Genomic DNA, 22,767 nt, shown 5'->3' with positions numbered 1-22,767 from the left:
GTCCAAATGTAAATTGTTAGTCATTCCCACATTCACACTGACAGACATGATGTTGAAGTAGGTTGGGGAGGAAGACTGGAAGGAGTGGTGAAAATCCAGTGTCACTGTCTGACTCACCATCTTCATACCCCCCACTGGAAGTGATAACAGTACACAAGCATATGAGATATTTGATTGATCACTTTATATCTCTATGTTGGTCATATTTCTTGATATGGTCATGAGATCACCTCCCTGTGTCTTCAACCACAGACACAGTTACTGGTAGCGAATGGCGAACTGGCAGCATGCTAACACTCATATTAAGGGATTATTAAGAAGAGAGTGAACAAAAGTGATGATACCAGCAGATTGCATTTGTTATCAGTTAAGTGTAAACATAATTAATCTCTTTTTTTATTACAGTGGTGATATTTGGGGTGTAACGGTATATGTATTCATCCTGAAACATTTTCACTTCATTACACAACTAGAACACGCTAGATTAGTCTGGACAGACACGGATGTAAACTGCAACTTGACTGGTTGGTAGAGGCACACAATTGCGAGGTGATAATTCTACGCTACGAGTTTTTTTACCCACTGCATCTGGAAACTGTGCTGATTAGAGTGGTGAGAGTGAACCAGAACAGTAATGTGTTTTGCCAAAAAACAAAACAATGAGCTGAAAGACACTAAAAAGCTGAGTAGAGTTGAGACTAACTGATGAATCAGGTGATAATTCTCTTTTACATTCCGTGTAGTGATAAAAGCGCATTGTTAATATAAAAATCTTGATCATGACAGCTTTAAGGTCTCACCCTTACATAACGGGATCAGAATAACAGAGTTTTGATGCCCTTACCAATCTCCCTTCAACATTTTGGAGACATGTGTGTAGAATTTAAATTGCACTGTGTATTTCACTGGAGCATTAAATCTAGCTCATAGTGCTTGCTTACATGAAGTTGTTATGTAACAGTGTTTGTTCTCAAATAAGGAGAGCAACTGTGGGTTGGTTTTGCAGATCTTTGTGTTTGGAGGGCCCATAGAGCAAAGATGATCTTTTTTATGTTTCAGAGCCAGTATCACAGTTGGCTATCTCTCAGCTCTGATTGGACCAGATGGTCCTTCCCTATGTCTCCCTGACCTTTCCACAGTTACCATTTTGTCATCTGCTTACATACCTTCTTGACCAACTTCTTTGCAGGACAGATGGCACAGTCGGTTTAGAGATTGGGAAACGTGATTTACAGGGGAAAAAAAAACATGACAGATAGTCAAGGAAGATCTGTATTCTCCAAACACCACAGCATGCGAGAGAAGCTTCCTTGTTTATTATCAACATGGATATTAAAAAATGTACTTTGTATTTGACTTTACTTTAATATTGCATATGTACTGACCATGTTTATACTGGCACGAACACCTGTGTAACACAGCAGATGGTAACAGCGAGACAAACAGTTTTCATAAAAAGAGATGGGAGACTTTTAAATCCAAGAATAAGCTACAACTGTTGTAGAAACATGGCAATGATATCATATAGATTGAGGGCCGTCTGCAAAAAGCAATTGTGTTTGTCTTGTGATGATTACACATGTAAAAGTGTGTTAGCAATAATTATCAGTATGTTCATGGTCTTTGTTGTCATTGGAAATCATTAGAGCTCAGCTGGTTTTATCTGCGTGGATGTGACAGCAGCCTCTTGTAATGGTCTGCTAGTACATGTTTGCATTTGTGTTATGTATGTTTGTTGTGTGGCAGCGAGCACACTTGCACACATGATGGCATTTGAGATCCTGATTCCTTGTTTTTAAATTCCTTTGATGCGCCAAGTGAGGCATCGTGGGGTACACACATGAAAAGGTTGCTTGTTGCGATGGAAACTAAGCAACACCAAGTCTGTATTTTAAGCAAGAGGCTTACTCAGAGACAGAGAAGAGTGATGTAATAAAGAGATTAACTGAGTGGAAGAACAATGCTAATATTTGAACTTTTTGAGCAGTGAAATCTGAAAGGCTGCCTCTTATCTGGTGTATGAGCAAGATAAAAAATGTTTGAATATGGGATTTGTGCAGAATAGCACAATGTTGATCACTAGAATGTAGTATTAGTAGTATAGAGTATGTTGTTTAATTGACATGTAAATATTTGCTGTATTTGCTCTGTAAAGTATTTGCAGAGTGGATTTCTGAGAACACACCCTACTGTTTGGATAGTGGCACTAAGCGTGTATTTATTGAGGGTTTAGTCGCTAATAGCTGTCTGTGTGTTTGTGTGTGTGTGTGTGTGTTTCCTCTTCCTTGACACAGGTCCCATGGTGGTGGTAAGAATGTCCTGTTAGGAACAGGAACAGCTCAGTAAACACCGTTGTTTACTTTATAATCCATCTGAAACCTTAGCTAGGATTAAGATCTCAGCAAACTCACACACAAACACTGCTCAGCACCAACCAAATATTCTTCATAATTATGCTCTTTATATTTTGTGAGCCTGCGCTGTCATGGCAGGGTGAAAATAGAGTTTTGTTTTGGGGGTTTTCTCTACTAGAAGGTATTTTTACCCTGTCTTTCTGATTTTGAGGCTCAGTGTTGTGGGGGGGGATTTTGCAGAGATATCAAGTACTCAGCTAAGCTTAGTGTAACATCTGTCCCACAGCCTCTCAGAAGGCTTGTTCTTCTACTGTTGTAGAAGTAATGTAGTCTTTAGAAAGGTGCTTGGGTGAATGAACCTATGTTGTCAACGAGAGACTTGACAGGGCTGTCAGACAAGTGCGGTAGCATCTAACTCCTTTGCATCAGTGCTAGTGGAAATATTTCTAATCTCAGAGTTTATCACTTGAATAAAACAATGATGAGTTGTTATTGTAAGCAAATGTATTTGGCAGTAGAACTAAGCCAACCATTGCCAGCCAATAGCGATATAATTATTGCTATCGTGTCCAGAATAAACATCGGCATTGGCAGAGAGGCTTGTTTTGGACTGTGCTGCCTTGTCCACAATATGCAGAATTCACTTGTTTTAAATGGTGTTGTGTCAGAGATTGTTGTCTAGCACAATGACAGTGTTATCTTACAGATCACTGACATTCAGAAAGAAGGAAGCATCTTCTGGGACTACATGTAAACAGCGTCTAGTGCCATTTGGTTATAGGAAGTCAGGGGTAAAGGGCTTCTGCTTCTGACAAACGATTTTACACAGCCTTTATCTGCAGTCCAGCTGAACTAGAGTTGTTGTTCCACTTAATTTGCAAGTGCAAGCAATGATGTGACAGAGGTTCAACCAACTTCACTTGTAATATCACTCATAAAATACGAAATAAAATACTCTTAAACAATTAAAACAGGGAAACTGTCCTCCAGTATTATTTCATGAAAAATATATTCCATTGAGGGGTTTTCTGGCAAAATAACAAACAGACAGTGGGATTATCCATAGTCAAAGACACATTAGTGTTCTCCAGTTTTCACAATGTTTATGCAAACCACTGTATAACACTTTCCCAGAGACCCTTGGTCTGTCAGTGGGTGCATGGAGAATGTCAACTAAATCCTCCAGATGCAGCACAGGAATCTGCAGTGCTGACACCCTCCTCCACACAGCTGGATTCCTGCCAAAGCTAATGGCCTTTCTGTGGCAGTTTTCCTTTCTTGTTGAGATGTGACCACAAGGCCTCACTCCCAGGATAATTGTTACTTTAATCTGGAAATGGGTTCAGTCCGTGTTCTGTCAGCTTTGAGGTTAATAACACAAGAGAAGTATGTGATTAAAACCAGAGCTTAAATATACTTTTTGAATACTGTAAGTTAGATAGCGGTAATTACTACTCATTTTACTAGTAGACTTTTTTGCTATATCCATCATTCTGTGTACATGCTTTTCTATGACAGCTTTTACATTTGGCTTGAGAGCCGGTGTAACTACAGCAGCAGTGCAAAGTGCACACATAGCAACTTTGTTATGTATACATGAATACAAACTTTTGCAAGGTGTGTGCGTGTTGCTCTTTCAGAAAAAGCACACTTATTTTCCTCTTTAAGCACCCAGAGGGTCCACATGGGGAAAATAGAAAATTTTCCAGTTAAGAGTTGAGTAACACAGATGCAGAATATATTTCATCTGCAGCCGAAGCAGTCGAACATGCTGTCGATCAGGTTCACATATTGTAGTTGTAGAGATATCAAAATAAAAGATAAGATAAGATAAAACTTTATTTATCCCCAAAATTTGGAAATTTGGGCATTACAGCAGCACTGAAAGCAGTGGGAAGAAAAAAAAACACATCTGAATTGATTCAAATGAGTGGTTTTCACATGCAGTCAAGATATGAGTTATAGTCCACTAAAACTGAGCAACCAGAGGTTAAAGTTACTTTCTGAAGTATTGTTGATCGAGGAGTTGTGGTCCACACTTTCTTTTCTGGTCACATTGGCACGGAACCATGCAGTCCTTCCTTTTTGCTGATAAAGTATCTACAAACCTAGTGACTGGACGGTTGTGGTTCCTCTCTGACCACACATGCAGCTATATGTGGCTGAAGAGATACTGTTTGGCATAAACAGACACTGTCCCCCCTACACACACGCACACACAAGAGACATGCCTGAATGTACTTGCAACATTTAGTTGCACTACTGTTAGTATACTGACTAGATAATAGCCTGTTCTAAAACAAAGATGCATTTGTTCACCACAAGTTGATGTAGAGTGAATGGCTGTTCAGTAGCAGCACTTCAGAGTATGAGTAACATCTGATGTGCAGACTTCCCTGTAAAAATGCAACCACACTCATCCAGAAATGTTGAGCCATGAAAATAAGTTGAGGTGTTTTAATGTTTGTGTGATACAGTTTTAGAGTAGTTAAATAAATGTTAACCACCTGCAGTCCATTAGGAAAACAGGGCTGTAACAATAACTGAGTTCTGTAAACATATTAATCCAGTGCAGTACATTCCTATCATGCGGTTTAACTGTAAATTAATAGTCTCAGAATGATTTTATTGGCCTTGTAGTTGGCACTTGTGCAGTCAGGAGGAGGCAGTAAATTTGAATGTTAAATAAACTGGAAGAGGCAGCAAGTCTTCCTCTTTCAAAGATGTCTGTCTTTTACAGTAGAAATACAAGAGGTTGTTGATCATATGGATTTGTGGTTCTGAGTAAAATGATTCATTGCAGTAGCATTAATTTTTTAATATTGAATAGTTGTAAATTGTACTATACAGTTGTTTCGAACTTAAAAATTGTCTGACTGACAGGGACTTAAAGTCCTTATCATTTTTGTAATTAAGCTACAGTTATTATTACCAACTTGTAAATATTGTTTATATCCAAATGATAATTATGACAGTGATTTTTTCTGAAAGCTCTGATATATCCAACTCGGCACTTGATAATACAGAAAACCAAAACAAATACAGATACCTCACATCAGCCACTTTACAGTATTTTGACCTTTGACCTGCAGTCACTCTGCAATCTTTGTTTTGTTTTGTTTTTTCATTAACTATAAATGACACAAATCTGAAATGAAAAATATTAAAAAAAACAATGACATAAAAATTACATATTCGAGAGCACCATCATCGGGATTATCATACTGACAAACAACATCTTTAGATTAAAGGAATAAACACTTTAAAAAAGTGAGACTCTAGATCCAAACTTTCTGGGATTCTTCAGTTGTGCAGTTGTCTCTACAGTCTATCCCATATGACTTTAACACAGCGTAAGGGCTTGTTTGCAGGATACACAGATGTTTGGCATTGAGGCTAATTAGTGGAATGCCTTTATATACACTTGAGTGTTCCTTCATTCTCTGTTTGCCCTGTGCGCCTCAAGCAACTTTTTGCCCAAAAGTGTATGTATTAAAGTAGAGTAAGCAGTTCCCAGTGTGTGAAAGCTCCTCCTCTTGATCTTATTTACCATTAAATCATCTGTATGGAGAAACATGTGTGTTAAGGCTCATTGCAGTTGTAGTACTACTACTGCATTAGTGTAATGTTCAGTTGAAACTTATACTTGTGGGTCAGGGTATTGTGCAGCTTTGGATCTCAGTCAAAAATCTCTGGAGCTGATCCAAAACACCAGAGGTCATAAGAAATGTCTGCCTCTACTGTTAAATGGGTCATGGGAAAATGCTAAACATTTTTTTTTTCTTCGCTAGTCTGAGATATGCTGCCTTGCTTGTTTTTTATTATTGATCTTGGTTGGTAGGGAAAAAGAGAGAACTGTGGTTGTTTATTGTAGAATGCATCAGGGCCAGTCTAGTAGCTATGCAAATTTCAGCATGTCACGACAGCAAAAAAATGTTCACTGTGCAGTGCTATCTGTACACATATTGAGGTTACAGCGGTATGAGATTTTCACAGATGATAATTATTGTCAGTTACAGTGACCCACAAAGGAATGAAGAGAAAGGTTTTTTGTTTTTGTTTTTTGGTTGAACAAACCCTTTATTTTTATTTCACAAAATATGATAACCCATATAATTTTCAGTAACACTCATACGGTAAAATAGCATAGATAATCACATGCACATGGTATGATAACACTCAATTTTTATACCATGTATACAGTGGAGGAAATAAGTAATTGTTCCCCCACGGATTTTGAAAGTTTTCATACTAAGAAATAAATGAACAGTCTCTGATTTTTATGGCAGCTTTATTTTAAGAGTGATAGAAAGAATATCAAAAAAAATAATTGAGAAAATAACATGAAATTAAAATTAAAATTTTATTTGCATTTCATTGAGGGAAATAAGTATTTGATCCCCTAGCAAAACATGAGCAATGTTGGCTCCCTAAGACCATGGCATACTCCTAATCTCAGTGAAGTCATTACCTACATGAGAGATACCTGTCCCAAATTGTCACCTGTATAAAAAGCCACCTGCCCACAGACTCAGTGACACTCCAACATCTCCACCATGGGCAAGACCAAAGAACTGTCTAAAGATGTCAGGGACAAAATTTTTGACCTACACAAGGCGTGAATGGGCTACAAAACCATAAATAAGAAGCTGAATGAGAAGGTGACAACTGTTGGTGCAATTATTCAGAAGTGGAAGAAAGACAACATGACTGTCAATCGACCTAGGCTGGGAGGTCCATGCAAGATATCACCTCGTGGGGTCTCAATGATCATGAGAAAGGTTAGAGATCAGCCTAGAACTACACGGCAGGAGCTGGTTAATGATCTCAAAGCAGCCGGGACCACGGTCACAAAGAAAACCATTGGTAATACACTGAGACGCAATGGTTTAAAATCCTGCAAAGTCCCTCTGCTCAAGAAGGCTCACATCCAGGCCCGCCTAAAGTTTGCCAATGAACATATTAATGACTCTGAGAGAGACTGGGAGAAGGTGCTGTGGTCAGATGAGACCAAAATCGAGCTCTTTGGCCTCAACTCAACTCGACGTGTTTGGAGGAAGAGAAATGCTGAATATGACCCCAAGAACACCATCCCCAACATCAAGCATGGCAGTGGAAGCATTATGCTTTGGGGCTGTTTCTCTTCTAAGGGGACAGGTCGAATTCACCACATCGGTGGTAAGATGAATGGAGACATGTATCGCAAAATCCTTAGTGACAACCTCCTTGCCTCTGCCAGGACACTGAAAATGGGTCGTGGATGGGTCTTCCAGCACGACAACGACCCAAAACATACAGCCAAGGAAACAAAGTAGTGGCTCCATAAGAAGCACATCAGGGTCATGGAACGGCCTAGCCAGTCTCCTGACCTTAATCCTATAGAAAATCTATGGAGAGAGCTGAAGCTTCGAGTTTCCAAACACCAGCCTCAGAACCTCCAGGATTTGGAGATGATCTGCAGAGAGGAGTGGACTAAAATTAGTCCTGATGTGTGTACCAACCTAGTAAGCAACTACAAGAAACGTCTGACTGCTGTGCTTGCCAACAAGGGTTTTGCCACCAAGTATTAAATCATGTTTTGCTAGGGGGTCAAATACTTATTTCCCTCAGTGAAATGCAAATTAATTTTTATTTTTCATTTTATGTAATTTTCTCAATTATCTTTTTGATATTCTTTCTATCACTGTTAAAATAAAGCTGCCATAAAAATTAGAGACTGTTCATTTATTTCTTAGTATGAAAACTTCGTGGGGGATCAAATACTTATTTCCTCTACTGTATATATACAGTGAAACTGATGTATCGCTGCTACCCTATGACAACACACTGCACTAGATGGTTAAATATATGTTAACATCTTACTCCCACAAATATGCTAAAATGGAATGGCATGGAGTTAGCAGCTCTGTTGTGTTCATGGTCATTATATTTCTGAACCTAGCTATGATGAACCACATCCCATTGATTGATTGGGTATCACAGGGATTAAATTTTGAAGCTGAAAATGTTTTGGTCCACTATCAAAAATGTGTCTGTAAGATCTGTATCTGTGCTTCCAAATCATCCCACTAAGTTGTTCCCTCTCCAAAGCTTGACTCAGCAGCAACCCAAAGACTTCAGGAGGAGGCTGAAGTTAAAAATAAACGCAACCTGTCATCAGCAGGCAATTTCTACTAGCACTTAGATGTAAGAAAAAGAAAAGTTGGGTCAATTTAACATCAAAGCAGGTTTTTTTTTTCCTTTTAATGTTGTACCACAATGTCACAGATGCAGAGCTCTGTGAGAAGGTCTGACTAAACACCAGATGATAAACGGTTGAGGTCTCACAGACTAATCTGTGTGTTTGCGTTTCAGGGGAGCTTTCTCTGAGGTGGTCCTGGCTGAGGAAAAGAGGACCCAGAGGTTGGTGGCTATCAAGTGTATCCCCAAGAAGGCATTAGAGGGCAAGGAAAACAGCATTGAGAACGAGATAGCAGTCCTGCACAAGTAAGTGGACATCTATGATTTAAGAAATGAGCGAAAATAGACCTTATATTTGTTCAGTGACGTGATGTATCATGATGTTTAAGATAAAATTGCATTTTTTAAGCAGTCTGTACTGTAAGCATAAACCTTTAGATGTTTGTGCAGCATTAGCCTGCATGTGAAATACTAGCCACAAGGTTCAAGATGGTAAATTTTTCATCACTGTATCTCCATTACTGCATCATTTAAGTTGTATCACATTACTTGATATCATATATGTGTCATGTATGATATATACTGAAGTAATATGATGAACTAGGATGCATGTAATATGCACCATATTGAGGCTTGAATTCGTATATTTGGATCCATATATTCAGTAAAGAAACAACACTTCACCAATGGAGGAATTAAAGGGCCAGTTCACCCAAATTTCTGAGACAGAAAAAAAACATTTTCTCACTAAGCTCTTTTGGTGCATAGCCATCTGGATAGTTTTGGTTTTATTCGCCCATATTGAAGTACAATAAAGGTGAGTATAAAGTCACAAGCAGCATTTGGATGACATGACTTTGAAAAAACAACAACAGCTTGTATTTCTGGTTAATCTGGAAAAACTGTGCATCTCTGTGAACAATTTTCATTGAAACTGCTTTCTACTTAAGAAAGAATCCCTGTGAAACCAGTTGACAACATGTCGTGTGGATTAACCAGACCTGCAGCTTCTGGAGAAGAGATAGTGCAGCTGTTTTTTTGAGATGTACCTTTTCAATGCTGTGTGCATTGTTACATTAAACAGAATAATATTCATCGACCTTTAACTTAAGCATACGCACCAATAAAACTGTATTGATCTGTGATCTGCTCTAGACAAAATACAATGAATGTACCTTAATTATCGTTTCTGTACTCATCATGTTGCAAATATAAGTGGTTTTGTTTGAAATATAGAGTTATATGCCTAGAGCATATAATGTTTTATTATACAAAGACAAAGGCAAGAGACAGTAAGGTGTAATTGTGGAGTGGTTCAAAGGTACTTCTCTTTAGATGTGGGGAATTACAGGCCATGGTGAAAATGGCTGATGTACGTTGGGTCCCAAGTTATTTTTAGAGCTCTTGTTGCCTGGGTTACAGGAGACACAACTCCAGCTGATATACAGCTATGATCCCTCCTGAGGTGAGGATGGTGGAATGAGAGTGGTGGGGGTTAGTTAGCACTTAGGATACAAATTTGACAAACAGAGTAAACTGATGTAAACTTGGTGTGGAAATCATGGTTTGCTTGGCCTGAAGTTTGTATATACTCATATGTAGGTTGTGTTACTCATTGTTACATGTCATCCACAACACAGAGCATGGGGACGCGGTCTGACAGAGTAGTATAAAATGGTAAAATACACATTTCCTTAAACCCGCACTGATCACTATGTTTATATTAGCAATGGATCAAATGGCTACATGTAAGGTGAAAGGCATGAGTCACAGCGACGAATCCACAGAGAATTATCACCCGACTCTGCAGCTGCCCTCAGCTCTGCAGTGTGTCATTGTTTTAGTGTTAGGTTTTGTGACAATACTGTTTAGATTCAGTCTCTCCACCTCATTTCTGGCAACTTTTAAAACAGATTTTAAACGCACCGTATGTAATGACTGCCGCTAGGGATCTCTCAATCAAAAGAATAACCAAAGAATGAAAATGAAATGAAAATCTATCTGTGGTGAATCAAGTAGAAATGTTCAAAGACAAGGTCATATATTGACGTTTCATCGTCACGTTGTGTTTAGGCATGTTCACCGACTTCTGTCTTCTATCTGAAGTATCATCTGGTTTTTGCCCGTGTTTCCCTGGAAGTCACAGTGGAAGTCCAGAGGGAGTTTAGGGGATATGACGTCATTGACAGGCGAGCAGATGAAATGCAGGGTTATCTTGAATAAAATCACAGACTGCTCTGGGTTTGAACTTGTTGGAAATATTTGGGATAATCTAAGTATACAACTAAAAAAAACATAACATGCAGTACGCCTTGTTGCTTTATACATTTATTTACACCTTTTAACAAAAACTCTAAAATCTCAACATTTGCTTGCTACATTTGATAGCCTTCAGTTTGCAATGTCATGAAATCATCACATTGAAAATATATTTCCTCCCTTTGGATTATTTAGTCCAGAAAAAGGTGTAATCACAGCCAATTGTTTGAATACAACAGCCAGACCCAACTAACAATCAAAATTGATCATGTACCTGCGTAAATGCTAACAGTAAATCCCACTTTTCTGTCAGCGATGTACTACTCCCATAGCATGAAACTTACTTTTTTTTTTAATCTTCCCATTTACATTGAATAATGTAACTTTACTGTGGCACAACAGTAGAGATTTACAGTAAAGTAAACCTGCTGTGTTGCTTTTAACCACAGGAGTGAGTTGGCCTACACGAACTATTCTGAGACTGAAAGGGTGACCGGACATTATACGACCCAATTTATCTGTGCTTCTCATTCATGTGATGCCAGAGCAAAACCTGCCATCTTGACTTTTCTTGCTGTAAATTTATTGGTGTTTATTTAATGTTTATTTAATGTTACCATCCTGTGTGAAGTACTTTTAACAGTGTTTTGAATTGAGTTGTATAAAGAAGTTAATTTATTGTCAATTTAGTGTCAAATGGCCTAGTTTGTGTTGGTCCGAGATGCTGAGGAAGATGATACACTCAGTCAAGTCATCTCTGTTCTAATCACTGTTTGTAAGGTTGCTGCCCAGCTTAATGATACTTTGATATATTACTAATGTTGCCATATGATATGGTTGGCTTGCTCTTCCTCCTCTTCCCATTTTATCCAGACCAAATATTTACTCAAACACGGACATGTGCAAATACAGTGACTAATCACACTCTGCTAAGTCATTTGTAGCCGTGCCAGTCAGAGGAGTTGGTGTAAAGTAGCTGCTGAGGCTTTGTTGAAAATCTGAATAGCATACCAAAACATGTTTGACCCAGAAATGTCACATGGATCCATCACAATTACACTGGACTCCAAATACACGTGTGCTTCTGACCACTAGCACAGTTGTTTGGGCCTGAAAACACCAAATGCGCCCTTTTACAGACCAGTTCTGCATTGTTAAAAGGTACATGTGTGAGGCGTACAGCAAGTCGACTGATTATACATTTTGTTGTCAAACAGTGTTTCCCCAAAATTGCCCCTTAGATAAGCAAGTTGTCAGACACGGGACATTTATCCTAAGTAATCCTATTACAGCCTTCTGCTGCAACCTGAATTTTAAAGCATCATATAAACCAGGAATACCATCTCTAATATGGTTAAAAGATGTAGGTTTCTGTTGGAGAAATCTGATTCTTTTCACTTTAATGAGTGAACCCCTCCTGACCTGAGAAAGAAACTATCTCTGTGATCACTGTAAGAGAGAGAAGTTTCGGCATATCTGCCATTTTCATTCAGATGTCAGAGGTAGTCATTGCTGGCTGCAGAGCGGCGACTCTGCTCTCTAATTTGCTGACTTCTATGTTGTGATGCCTTGTGAGCTACGCAGGTGCTGACAGAGGTCAGCAGATGACTCACCAGCCCTCAATAGACATTTCAGCTCCTTGACAATCACCAGTGTCCACCATAAGGTCGTCACCCACACAAGCACAAAACACACCTGCACAGAAATTCAAGTTAAATGCAGTGCCCTTACTGCATGGATCTGACCTTCTTCTAATTGTGAGCAAAAGTACATGTGCGAGCTCATGCGTATTCACACGTGTCTGCTCACTCGGCAGATTTAATCCATCATTCATCCTTCGCTGGGTCCATCTCTCCTTCCGCACTGAGCTAAGCAGATGAATGAAGGTGTACATGCATTGTTACAATCTGGATCATCGCTGTAATCCAGCATGAGTTCAGGCTGACGCATACGCAGTTACCTCCAGTACAGCTCAGATACATGGCTTTGTGTTGTCTTTGTCTACCTACCTTCAAGGCAACTCAGTAACCCTCAAACACCCATTCATAGTCCAGGAACTGAAGTAAATTCCATGAATAGTGTACACACAAACAGAGTGCATGATGAGGGCAAAGCACAAAATCACTTAAAGGCATCCAGTAGAGTTTTTCACCATTAGTAACGCTATGGAGCAATATTTTTGTGAGTGGGTCCCCATTTTGTTTGTGTTACACATGCACATGGTGACACACATGCAACAAAGGAGTTGCAAGGTTCACATCCTGACGTTGGTTTAAAGCTATTCCACTGATCCACAGTTGGAGACAGCAACAAAGACAGTGAAGAAGAAGACAGCTAGCAAAGAAACATGCTTGTAAGCAATGCACAAATTAAGATTTTCTAAAAATCAGCTTTGCAAATGCTGTATGAGAAAGGAAATGCAGTCAACACGTTTGATAGACCTCAACAGTAAACACGATGCGTTTGGTTGAGAGTTACTGAATGTAAACACCCCGTTAAATTGAGAGAACCAAAATGATCACATAGTGGAAGTGGGATGATAACATATACGTACACATATATGTAGGGCTGGTGATCATACAAGTGCTGTTACAATACATGAGTTATGGTACAAAAACAGAACATAAATTAGGACGTACCTGTTAAAAGATTAAGTCAGATTAACGTCATGAATCAATCCTACAAACAAGCTTTTGTTTTGTTACCAAAAAACTAGCGATGCTTAATACACAACCGTAAATAGTAATAAATACCCATATTTTTTTTCAAAAGGAGAAGATGGGTTTAAACAAACATTACATCACTACTTCTCCAGGTGCAAAAGGACACTTAAGTCACTGTAGTTTACAATGAGAAACCTCAGAAAGTGCTTCAAGATGAAATGCAGATATGCTACTCATATGCTACTCTTGTTTGGTCTGCAGTGTTCTGGCGTATACCCCATGGCCAGTCTGTCACATGAGCTGTTGTATTGAATTGTATTAGATTGTACACATGTTCCTAATAAAGTGGCCGCTGAGTGTAATACAATTATGGTAAAAGTACACACTGGTCAGGCAGAGGAGTACAATACCAATTTAGGTGTAGTGAGTCATCTTCTCACCCCTGTTACTGCACCCACGGGTCTCAAGGGGCAGCAAAGCACAATGTTCAGCCAATTAGGGAGCTGCATGCCACCACACATTCCAACCTCCTCTACGGTCAGTGAGAAGTCCATGTGAGTGTTGGATGAAGCTCTGTGGTGTGTTCATGCACTGACTGTCCCAGCCTTACCTATTGGTAAAGATTTCAAACTCCAAACAAGGAATTCTCGTGACACCCAGGGAGATTATTTTTGCCTCCTGCTGACAAAATCTTGTGAAATAGTAATTGTGAAGTAAAAGTGACAGGTAGAATTATTAGCATTAATTACTTGCCTTATTTCTCTTATCTCCTTCTTCACAGGATTAAACATGCCAACATTGTTTCTCTGGAAGAGATTTTTGAAAGTAAATCACACCTCTACCTTGTCATGCAACTGTGAGTATTTACATGTGTGGGTTTGTGTGATTCATTTTGTGTGTGTGTGTGTGTGTGTGTGTGTGTGCGTGTGCGTGTGTGACGTGACTTTCAAACTCCCTACTTGTGTTATCTCCCACACGCTCTATGTCACATGCCATTAATTGCACTCTGTAACACACTTGCATGTGCATGACCACACACGCACACAAGCAAACACTGCGCTCTGCCTACTCATGAGCACCAGTGGGGAGTTTGCCCTCACACCTGCATCCTGTCAGCCTCCCACCCACATCAACTATTGAAATGTCAGAGAGGGAGAGAGAGAAAGGACAGATCAGGATCAGGAGTGCTAGTAGCTGCTCCAGAAAATGTAAATCATTTATGCATCATTCACGGTCAAATAGAGATAAAAGACAGAGAGGGAGTGTTACATTTATCAAGGGAAGGACTCGTGGGGAATTCTTTACTTGAGTACTTGTGCTTCATACCCCTGTAATATATTTCTGTTCCCTCATAAATAGTTTTTGTGTGTCCCTGCAGTACTTTTTGCGTTCCCTCTGATTCATGACTCTTTCATGTAACAGCCACTTCACCACAGTAATGGATCTACTTATTCAATTTCATCATTAACTTGGCCTCACAACATCCAGAATATGTTGCACGGAGATGTAAAGATAGTAATGTATCATGAGGGAACTGAAAGTAGTTGGTCGGCAAGGTGACACAGGGGTTGCACAACTAATTACAGACAAGTCAGCATTCCTTTCCTGAACACCAGAACGCTGAGGACCAGGCTCCCATATTTGTGACCTGTTTTAACATTTACCTTCTTTCCTTCATTTCTTGTTTTTCTTCTTTTACTTTCCAACATGCCTCCCCCAGTTGTATGTGAAGGCATTGGAGACTCAAACTGCTGCAGATTTTCTGTAGACAGTGTGAAGTCTCCATCTAGTGGTTTTTAACTCTAATACCAAGCAGGCGTCACCACACTGTACGTGTGTTTCATCCACGCCACAGTTTAACTCCCGCAATGAAATGCTTTTCCCTTTCTGTCTTCATTTATGTGTTTGATACATATACAACTTGTAGAGCATTATAGCTGTTTACTCCAAACAACGCAAATAAATATGTTTTCTTGTTCACATTAGTAGAGATGGTTGGAAGTTCCCTTTTCTAATCTCCCTCCTGCCCTTTCTCTCTCAAACTGCCTTGTTGATCACAAATATTTTCAAAATAATATGTTGACACCATGACCTTTCATACTATTCCTCTGTTGCAATCACCAACAAGTAAAACCTTTAGCTGTCTTGGCCAAACATTAGATTCCTTCCATCAATTTACAGAAAATTACAGTCCAGTCTGATTTTGTGGTTGCTGTCTGTATTCTGTACTTATATTCCACAAGCTTGACTTCACTTTGATGAATGAATCTCTTTATCCAGGGTGTCTGGCGGGGAGCTCTTCGATCGTATCATAGAGAAGGGCTTCTACACAGAGAAGGATGCCAGTAAGCTCATTCAGCAGATTCTGGATGCCGTCAAATACCTTCACGACATGGGCATTGTGCACCGTGACCTCAAGGTCAGTCCAGGGTTGGAGACGTGATCAAAAACTTTTAACTTCTAATGAATTCTGAAAAAAAAATTACCCTCCAAACTGAAAGCATGCCTTGTAAATATCTGTAATTTTTTAAATTCCATTTTAGTATGGCTTTGCTGATAGCGCATTTGGTGGTGGAGGTGTGCATTACTCGCATGAAGGTCCTTTATCAACATTGTAGTTTTGGTTTTGTTCCTCCTCATCGCAGCCAGAGAATCTGCTGTACTACAGTATGGATGAAGACTCCAAGATCATGATCAGTGACTTTGGTCTGTCTAAAATTGAGGGCTCTGGCAGTGTGATGTCAACGGCGTGTGGAACACCTGGATATGTTGGTAAAGACACTAGATACTCTTAAACTAGAAAATCTGCTTCTAATTGGTATGTTTTATGCCATGGTCTGGGTGAATGCTCTGATTGGCTATGGTGTCCATTATTCCCTGATAATGGACACCCAGTAAGTAGTTCCAGTGAAACTTTTGGTTCATTGTTATAAATTAATGTGCTATGTATGTAGTATCAGCCTGTACTTAAAATGATTAACCATGGCAACAGTTTACAATTACAATAATCGGTGACTTGAGTATAACAAGTGTAGTCCTTCAGTGCCTCATCCTCTGAATAACACAGGATGGTGACTGTAACACACAAGCTACAAGAAGTACACTGTGTACTCACTCATACTTTACATCACATAAACAATCATCTCACATCCCATTAGCTATCAACTCATTACTTAAGGCTGTGGCCAGCAGTACACATGGCCTGTCGTTTGTTTGTGAAAATCTTGACATTGATTTGGGGACAATGACATGGCTGGATAGCTGGCTAGTCTTGTTGTTAAATGTACTGTTAAGTTATATTCACTGTTTGTCAACCATATTTTGTTGTCTTTGAATCTTGCAAGCGTAACATTAGCTTTCTGGCTCATAGCTGAGCCAAAAGGTCCTATGAGCCGAGCGGACTAAAAGTAGCCAAGTTGTATCTAAGGTTTATCCTGTTTACTGGAGTGGTGAACAACATTTCCATAACATAAGAACCTTATGGCATGGTAATGATTGTTCCAGGTAATAGTCAAACCCTCAGGCGTTACCAACAAAACTGAGTAATGACTTGTCAAAAACGAAAATGTTAATGAATGGTCTTAATGATTTTTCTTTGACCATTGACCATGGTATAAGCGGGATAATGCTCTTTGAGATTTCCTTAAACAGGAATTAATGAACTCTGCGGAGTCAACTGTCCTCCGTCCAGCCTCTCTGTCGTCCACTAATTCCCGATAGAGGAAACCTCAACGGCATTGTCCCTTAATTGCATGGCAGGGAACACCATGCAATAATAGCATGCTGCCAATATCTTATTTTAATGTAAAATATTTGTCTTTTATTAAACACCATCTAGAGCTGGTCAGAGGCTCGTGTCAGTATTCAGTCATTGTTCATTTTAGTCCAGGTTTAGGTGAGTTTGTAAAAGTGTGATATAACTGGCAACCATTTTGACAGTTGTTTAAATCCAGTTTCATCTGTAAATTAGTTTTGACACCACGGTCACACTCTACGTTACACATCTATCTTGCCTATACATTGTATTACCTTGTTTTGTTCTTTCAGCCCCTGAAGTGTTGGCTCAGAAACCCTACAGTAAAGCAGTGGACTGCTGGTCTATTGGCGTCATAGCCTACATTCTGTGAGTGCATTTTTAATGCATTCATGGCATGAATGCATTTATTCTATAGAAATTTTGCTTTGAAGCTGTAATTGACCTCTGTCATTTATACCTCAGCAGTCGTTATCATCTCCTTGTCTTGCATGCTTAATGCTTTTATAACATCATTTTAACCTCCTGGGATGCTCCAAGTGGAAAAGCTTCTGCACGTCTGTGAGGAAACGTGACGTGTGTGATCTCATGTGTGTCTCAGGTTGTGTGGTTACCCTCCGTTCTATGACGAGAATGATGCCAAACTGTTTGAACAGATCCTCAAGGCAGAGTATGAGTTTGATTCTCCTTACTGGGATGATATCTCTGATTCAGGTACAGTACATGCAGTGCAGTACATTTTTCTTGTCTTCTCTCATAACGGCATTGATGTATATATTTCATATATGTACGTATTACTTTAGGTGTGTTGGTCTTGAAGCTCTGTTGAAATGTAATTTTTCAAGGTATGTAATCTAGTAAAGAGCGCAATGATTAAAGCAGCCAAAAGAACTAACCTGACCTCACATGTGCTTGGAAACTGTCCTGGGTCTGCCCTGTATATTCCTTCTAGTTAGTTCTGTCCAATATCTCCAACCGACTGAATTCCTTCAGATCTATTGGATCAGTGGCCTAAAACAACCTTCCTCCTTTCCTTATTTTATCAAATAGAGTGAGGTCAGCCAGTCTGTGGGATGCATTTAACTTATGTTGCACCTAGAACATTTGTAAACATAGACAATAATAAAAATAAACTTTATTTGTATAGCACCTTTCATACAGGAATTGCAGCTTAAAGTGCTTTATAAGAAAGAAATCGCATGCACCGAGTGAGTGCTTCACATAGAAAAGACCGAATGGACATAAAAACAGATAATAAATAAAACCCACGTGATAATGATAGTAAAAGATAGAGAATAAGGATGAAAATAAAAAATAAGACACAGAATAAGATAAAATGTAGGTAATTTCATAGAATGCGTAAAATCAAGGAAAATTTAAAAGAAGTGCAGCAGTGCTTAAGCGCAAAGCAAAGCACAAATGTTTCAGAGCTGTATCAGGAAGTCATGGCTAGTTAAAGGCTTAAGTGATGAGATGCGTTTTTAGCTTTCTTTTTAAAATATTCAGCGAGACAAGGCACAATGATGTGCAAAATGCAATTAAGTTTTCCTCCCTGCAACACACAGACCCTCTCTTCCAGCAGGAAACACTCCCAGCACTGAAGTAGGCAGCCAGGGCTTGTTAGCATCCACTCACCCGCCCGACTTATCTCACCTTGAGCCAGTCCTGAGTACGAGACAGAGACCACCGCTAATTCCAGAGTTTGTTTCCAGAGCCCGTCAAGCTCTGTCTTATGCAGAGAGAGTGATGTCTCAAGTTTTCTAAGCCAGTAAATATTTTATCCGATCCCTACCTTTCACCTTGCAGCTGTTGAGCCCACAAGCCAACGCAATGATCCCATGTTGATGTTCTTCCCAGTCCTGGCTCTTGGACCAGGTCCCTGTTTCCCTGCTCTGGGCAAGGATCTCTCCAACTTTTAGAACAAATGATACAACTGATGCAGTGGCCAATTTTCTGTCATATGGGAATTACCTCAAGATTTGTTTTCCCTTGTTTAGAGCAGTTAGATACTGAAATATGATTCCATTAATGAGAATCCATTTTTATTATAATGACGTCGTAGCATGGGCCTTCATCAATAGACACGCTGCGTCACTTTTGTGCAACAGCTGGCCTTTGTAATATTGACTTTTTTAACCTTTTTTTTCATTATAGCTAAAGACTTTATAGTCCACCTGATGGAGAAAGACCCCAACATACGTTACACCTGTGACCAGGCTCTGCAGCACCCCTGGTACTGGTCCTATACTCCTTTTACTCTTCAATGATGCCCTCACATTGCAAAAAAGACTTCTGTTGTCTGATTAACACCTTGATACTCCAACTTTAGTGATATACTTGTTTTTAACTAACCCAGGTTGAGAATGTTATGCCACCCTTGGTGCTTATGAGATTGTTATTATGACTGTGGCTGTACACGTGACTTCTGCCCATCGCACAGACACACTCTGAAGCTTCCTTACCCCTCTGTTTGTCAGGATTGCCGGGGATACTGCTCTGGATAAGAACATCCACGAGTCTGTCAGTGCTCAGATTAAGAAGAATTTTGCAAAGAGCAAATGGAAGGTAAGTCAGATTTCCAGTTAGTCTTGGATGCACTTTGATTTTTTTACACGCTTGATTTATGTCATATGGTTATTTCTCCTTTAGAGCGCACAGAGAGAATACAGATTAGCTACATGAAGAAGGGTTGGAGGCTCATGGTCTGAACTTCAGCAGTCATTCCAGTACAGCCTTTTTTTAATTTTAACTTTTGGGATTGGATCTTTTTGAATTGTTAGAACATTAAAGATTTGGGACGGCCACAAATCTTTAAGTCATAGCTTCCAACATGGGTGTAGGGGTCCCCTCGAGAGTTGCATGGGGTCACAAGATGATTTAAAAATCAAGCTACAGTAAATAGTTTATGTTTATAGCTTGTCTTTAACCGTTGCTCTTTTATAGCCAAATACTGTACAGTTAAAACTTTTCGAGCTTCTAAAACATCCAAAATGAAAGAGTCAGAGGGCAAAAATCACTCTTTAAATGAACTGCTCACAACTCACTGAGTTGGAGTAGCAAGTACAGATTGCTTCATATTAAGCAAAAAAATGTCTGGAGCCACTGCTTTCGGCTGCTGGCCGAGTCCCTGTCAACTTTCAGTTTCAGATGAATGAGACTCTACAGTTTCCTGGGTTATATTGCATTCGCGTTTTTTCCACTGCAGCAAGCATTCAACGCCACAGCAGTGGTTCGTCACATGAGGCGGCTCCAGCTTGGCACCAGTCACGAGGGACCCAACCCCACGCTGCCCAGTCCGTGCCGAACTCACCTGCTCATGCCAGAGGAAGATGCAGGTACTGGAATCATTTGTTCACCTCGCACACACAGTTAAGACAACTATAAATGCGGCAGGAAATAAAATGTGATGATTGCAGGTGTTGTGTGATGTCTAGTGTCACATATTTAGTGTCTTTACTATGAATGAATGACTTTTTGTCTCACAGGAGCGGGTTGTGACGGAGGGTGCTCCCAGAACGTCGATGGAGGAGCTGACCCTCTGTCCAGCTGCACTTACCGCTGCCACCCGACCAGCAGGGTGTGATCCCTGCGCCTGCTCCACTTACCTGTTTAATCAATCCCAGCGACTTTCCAATTTTAACCCCCTCGGTGGAACCAGAGGCACCATCTCCGCCCTTATCTGGTTAGGAATACAGCGTCATTCCAACCTCTCGCCTGTAGGGGGAGCAAGCCTGTCCAGCCTGAGAGGGAAGACATAAAATGAGTTGAAAGGAGATGCACCAGAGAGGATCACTTTTACAGACCGGGCTGGTAGTTTGATGAGTTGAAATGGGGAGAGGATACAGAGGAAAGAGGGGAAGATAACCTCCTCCACCAGCATGTCAGGGGGATTGTTTTTGCCGAAGCAGGATAGAGCTTGTTGGACACTGTTTTTACTCATGATTCAACCTGTCTCTTTGTTTGTTTAATTGTTTTATATATTTTTGTGTTGTCTTTTTAACCTCCTACTGTTAAACCTTGGGGCGTAAATCCAGAAACAATATCTGCATGATCAGGAGAGAGTTTTCCCCCATGCATGGTTTGTTATCTTAGAAATATACACTGTTGCAGAAATGCAGTCTGATGCAAATGATGGAGTTTTGTGTGCAAAGGTTTTCAAGGTGGAAAGGCTTAGAGCATATTGATATGTTGCCATAATCAGAATGAAACTGAGAGAAATCTTGTAATTTTGCAGATCTGCATTCTATGTCTTTAAGGTGTGCTCCCAGTAACAGGATAGTTAATGCAATGAAAACTATCTAAGTAGCCTTTCTTGTGGCGATATAGTATTTCCATGCAGTGGTTTAGCTTCTTGAGAGCAAAAAGGCTTCTCCCTTCTTTTTTTTTTCACCCCAAATCTCTTTAACCACTCGAGCACAGGGATATATCTTTGTCTAAGGTGCCTTTAGGATATACAGTATGATGGGTTTATTTTCAGGTAGCTTCTGAAATGTTTCTTTCTGCAGCACAGACTCTTGCTGTGACTTCATATTTTGTATGTATCACATTTTCAGCTTTAAAATGCAGTTTTATGCTTTTTGTGTCAAAGTACTGTAATCTCAGAGGGGAGGTCTGCACACATACTGTACACTTTCAATATGGTCAAGTGTACTTTGTTATTCGCTTAATCTGCTTTAAATTGAAATAATATCAATAGTTCAATATGAAATGAGTGAACCAACAATGATACTATTAAAACCTTTCTGGAGGCCTTCACCAGGATCCTCATTTGTTTTAAAAAAACATCCTTCAAATAAATGTTTTTCAGAGGTATACTCTAGTATTTTGGCAGCTCCCTCAATGACACATAAAGACAGCATAAAGAACTGTGTTCATGTAGTCAGTACAAATCCTACAGTACATTTTGTGCAAAAAAAAGTGTATTTGCAAACCTGAAAAAGCATTGATCAACGTGCTGAGCCCTCTGCAAAATTAGGCTGACTTAGGATTCAGGAGGTTGTATGCAAAAAAAAAAAAAAAAACTGCAACCAAATTTTGATATGCATCTGTCACCATGTACTGTAATCGTACTGTCATTCCTTTTCTTGCATTCTTTTACAGGCACATTTCCTCCACATGCAGCCTGTTCAGAAAGATGTGGATTAAAAAAATGTTAAGATGCATCAGACTGACTCACTTCATCTTTACCGTACATCCATCGGTGCTTTTTATGTTTGTGTGTGCATGAAGAGTACGTGCTCTGTATTCATTTTACATTCATCCGACTCTTTTTTAAAAACATGCATTGACAAACACGCTGCGGTGTTGGTTCTTTTACTGGATTTCATAAAGAATCCTGCGCTGTAAATTGTTCAGAGGAGAATGGTTTCGAGTATCAGTTGAAAGGAGCTTGATGCACATTTGTTTGACTCCTCCATACTTCATTGTGGGGCCTGTTACAGTCAGGAACTGAGGGACTGTCATGGATAGCTCACAGTCAAAGTGATGCTGAGATCTTCATCCATCCTCTGATCACTCCACAGTTTCTTTCACACGTTTCAGTCTCTCTGATACAACA

The 22,767-nt window shown here is 39.7% G+C and overlaps 1 protein-coding gene across 1 annotated transcript in view; it reads left to right on the top strand.

The window, feature by feature from the left end:
• Positions 1–22,286, top strand: part of camk1b (calcium/calmodulin-dependent protein kinase Ib) — a 37,900-nt gene extending 15,614 nt beyond the window's left edge. The window contains exons 3-12 of the mRNA XM_041950773.1: positions 8,709–8,840; positions 14,238–14,312; positions 15,737–15,875; positions 16,102–16,228; positions 17,504–17,579; positions 17,812–17,924; positions 19,365–19,443; positions 19,688–19,775; positions 20,416–20,545; positions 20,696–22,286. Coding sequence (XP_041806707.1) covers positions 8,709–8,840; positions 14,238–14,312; positions 15,737–15,875; positions 16,102–16,228; positions 17,504–17,579; positions 17,812–17,924; positions 19,365–19,443; positions 19,688–19,775; positions 20,416–20,545; positions 20,696–20,793 — 1,057 coding nt within the window. The 3' untranslated portion in view covers positions 20,794–22,286. The remainder of the gene's footprint in view (positions 1–8,708; positions 8,841–14,237; positions 14,313–15,736; positions 15,876–16,101; positions 16,229–17,503; positions 17,580–17,811; positions 17,925–19,364; positions 19,444–19,687; positions 19,776–20,415; positions 20,546–20,695) is intronic.
• Positions 22,287–22,767: the final 481 nt, after the last annotated feature.

The sequence above is a fragment of the Chelmon rostratus genome, chromosome 2, assembly GCF_017976325.1.
Source record: "Chelmon rostratus isolate fCheRos1 chromosome 2, fCheRos1.pri, whole genome shotgun sequence".
Taxonomy (NCBI): Eukaryota; Metazoa; Chordata; class Actinopteri; order Chaetodontiformes; family Chaetodontidae; genus Chelmon; species Chelmon rostratus.
This window is presented reverse-complemented; position numbering and strand designations above follow the sequence as displayed.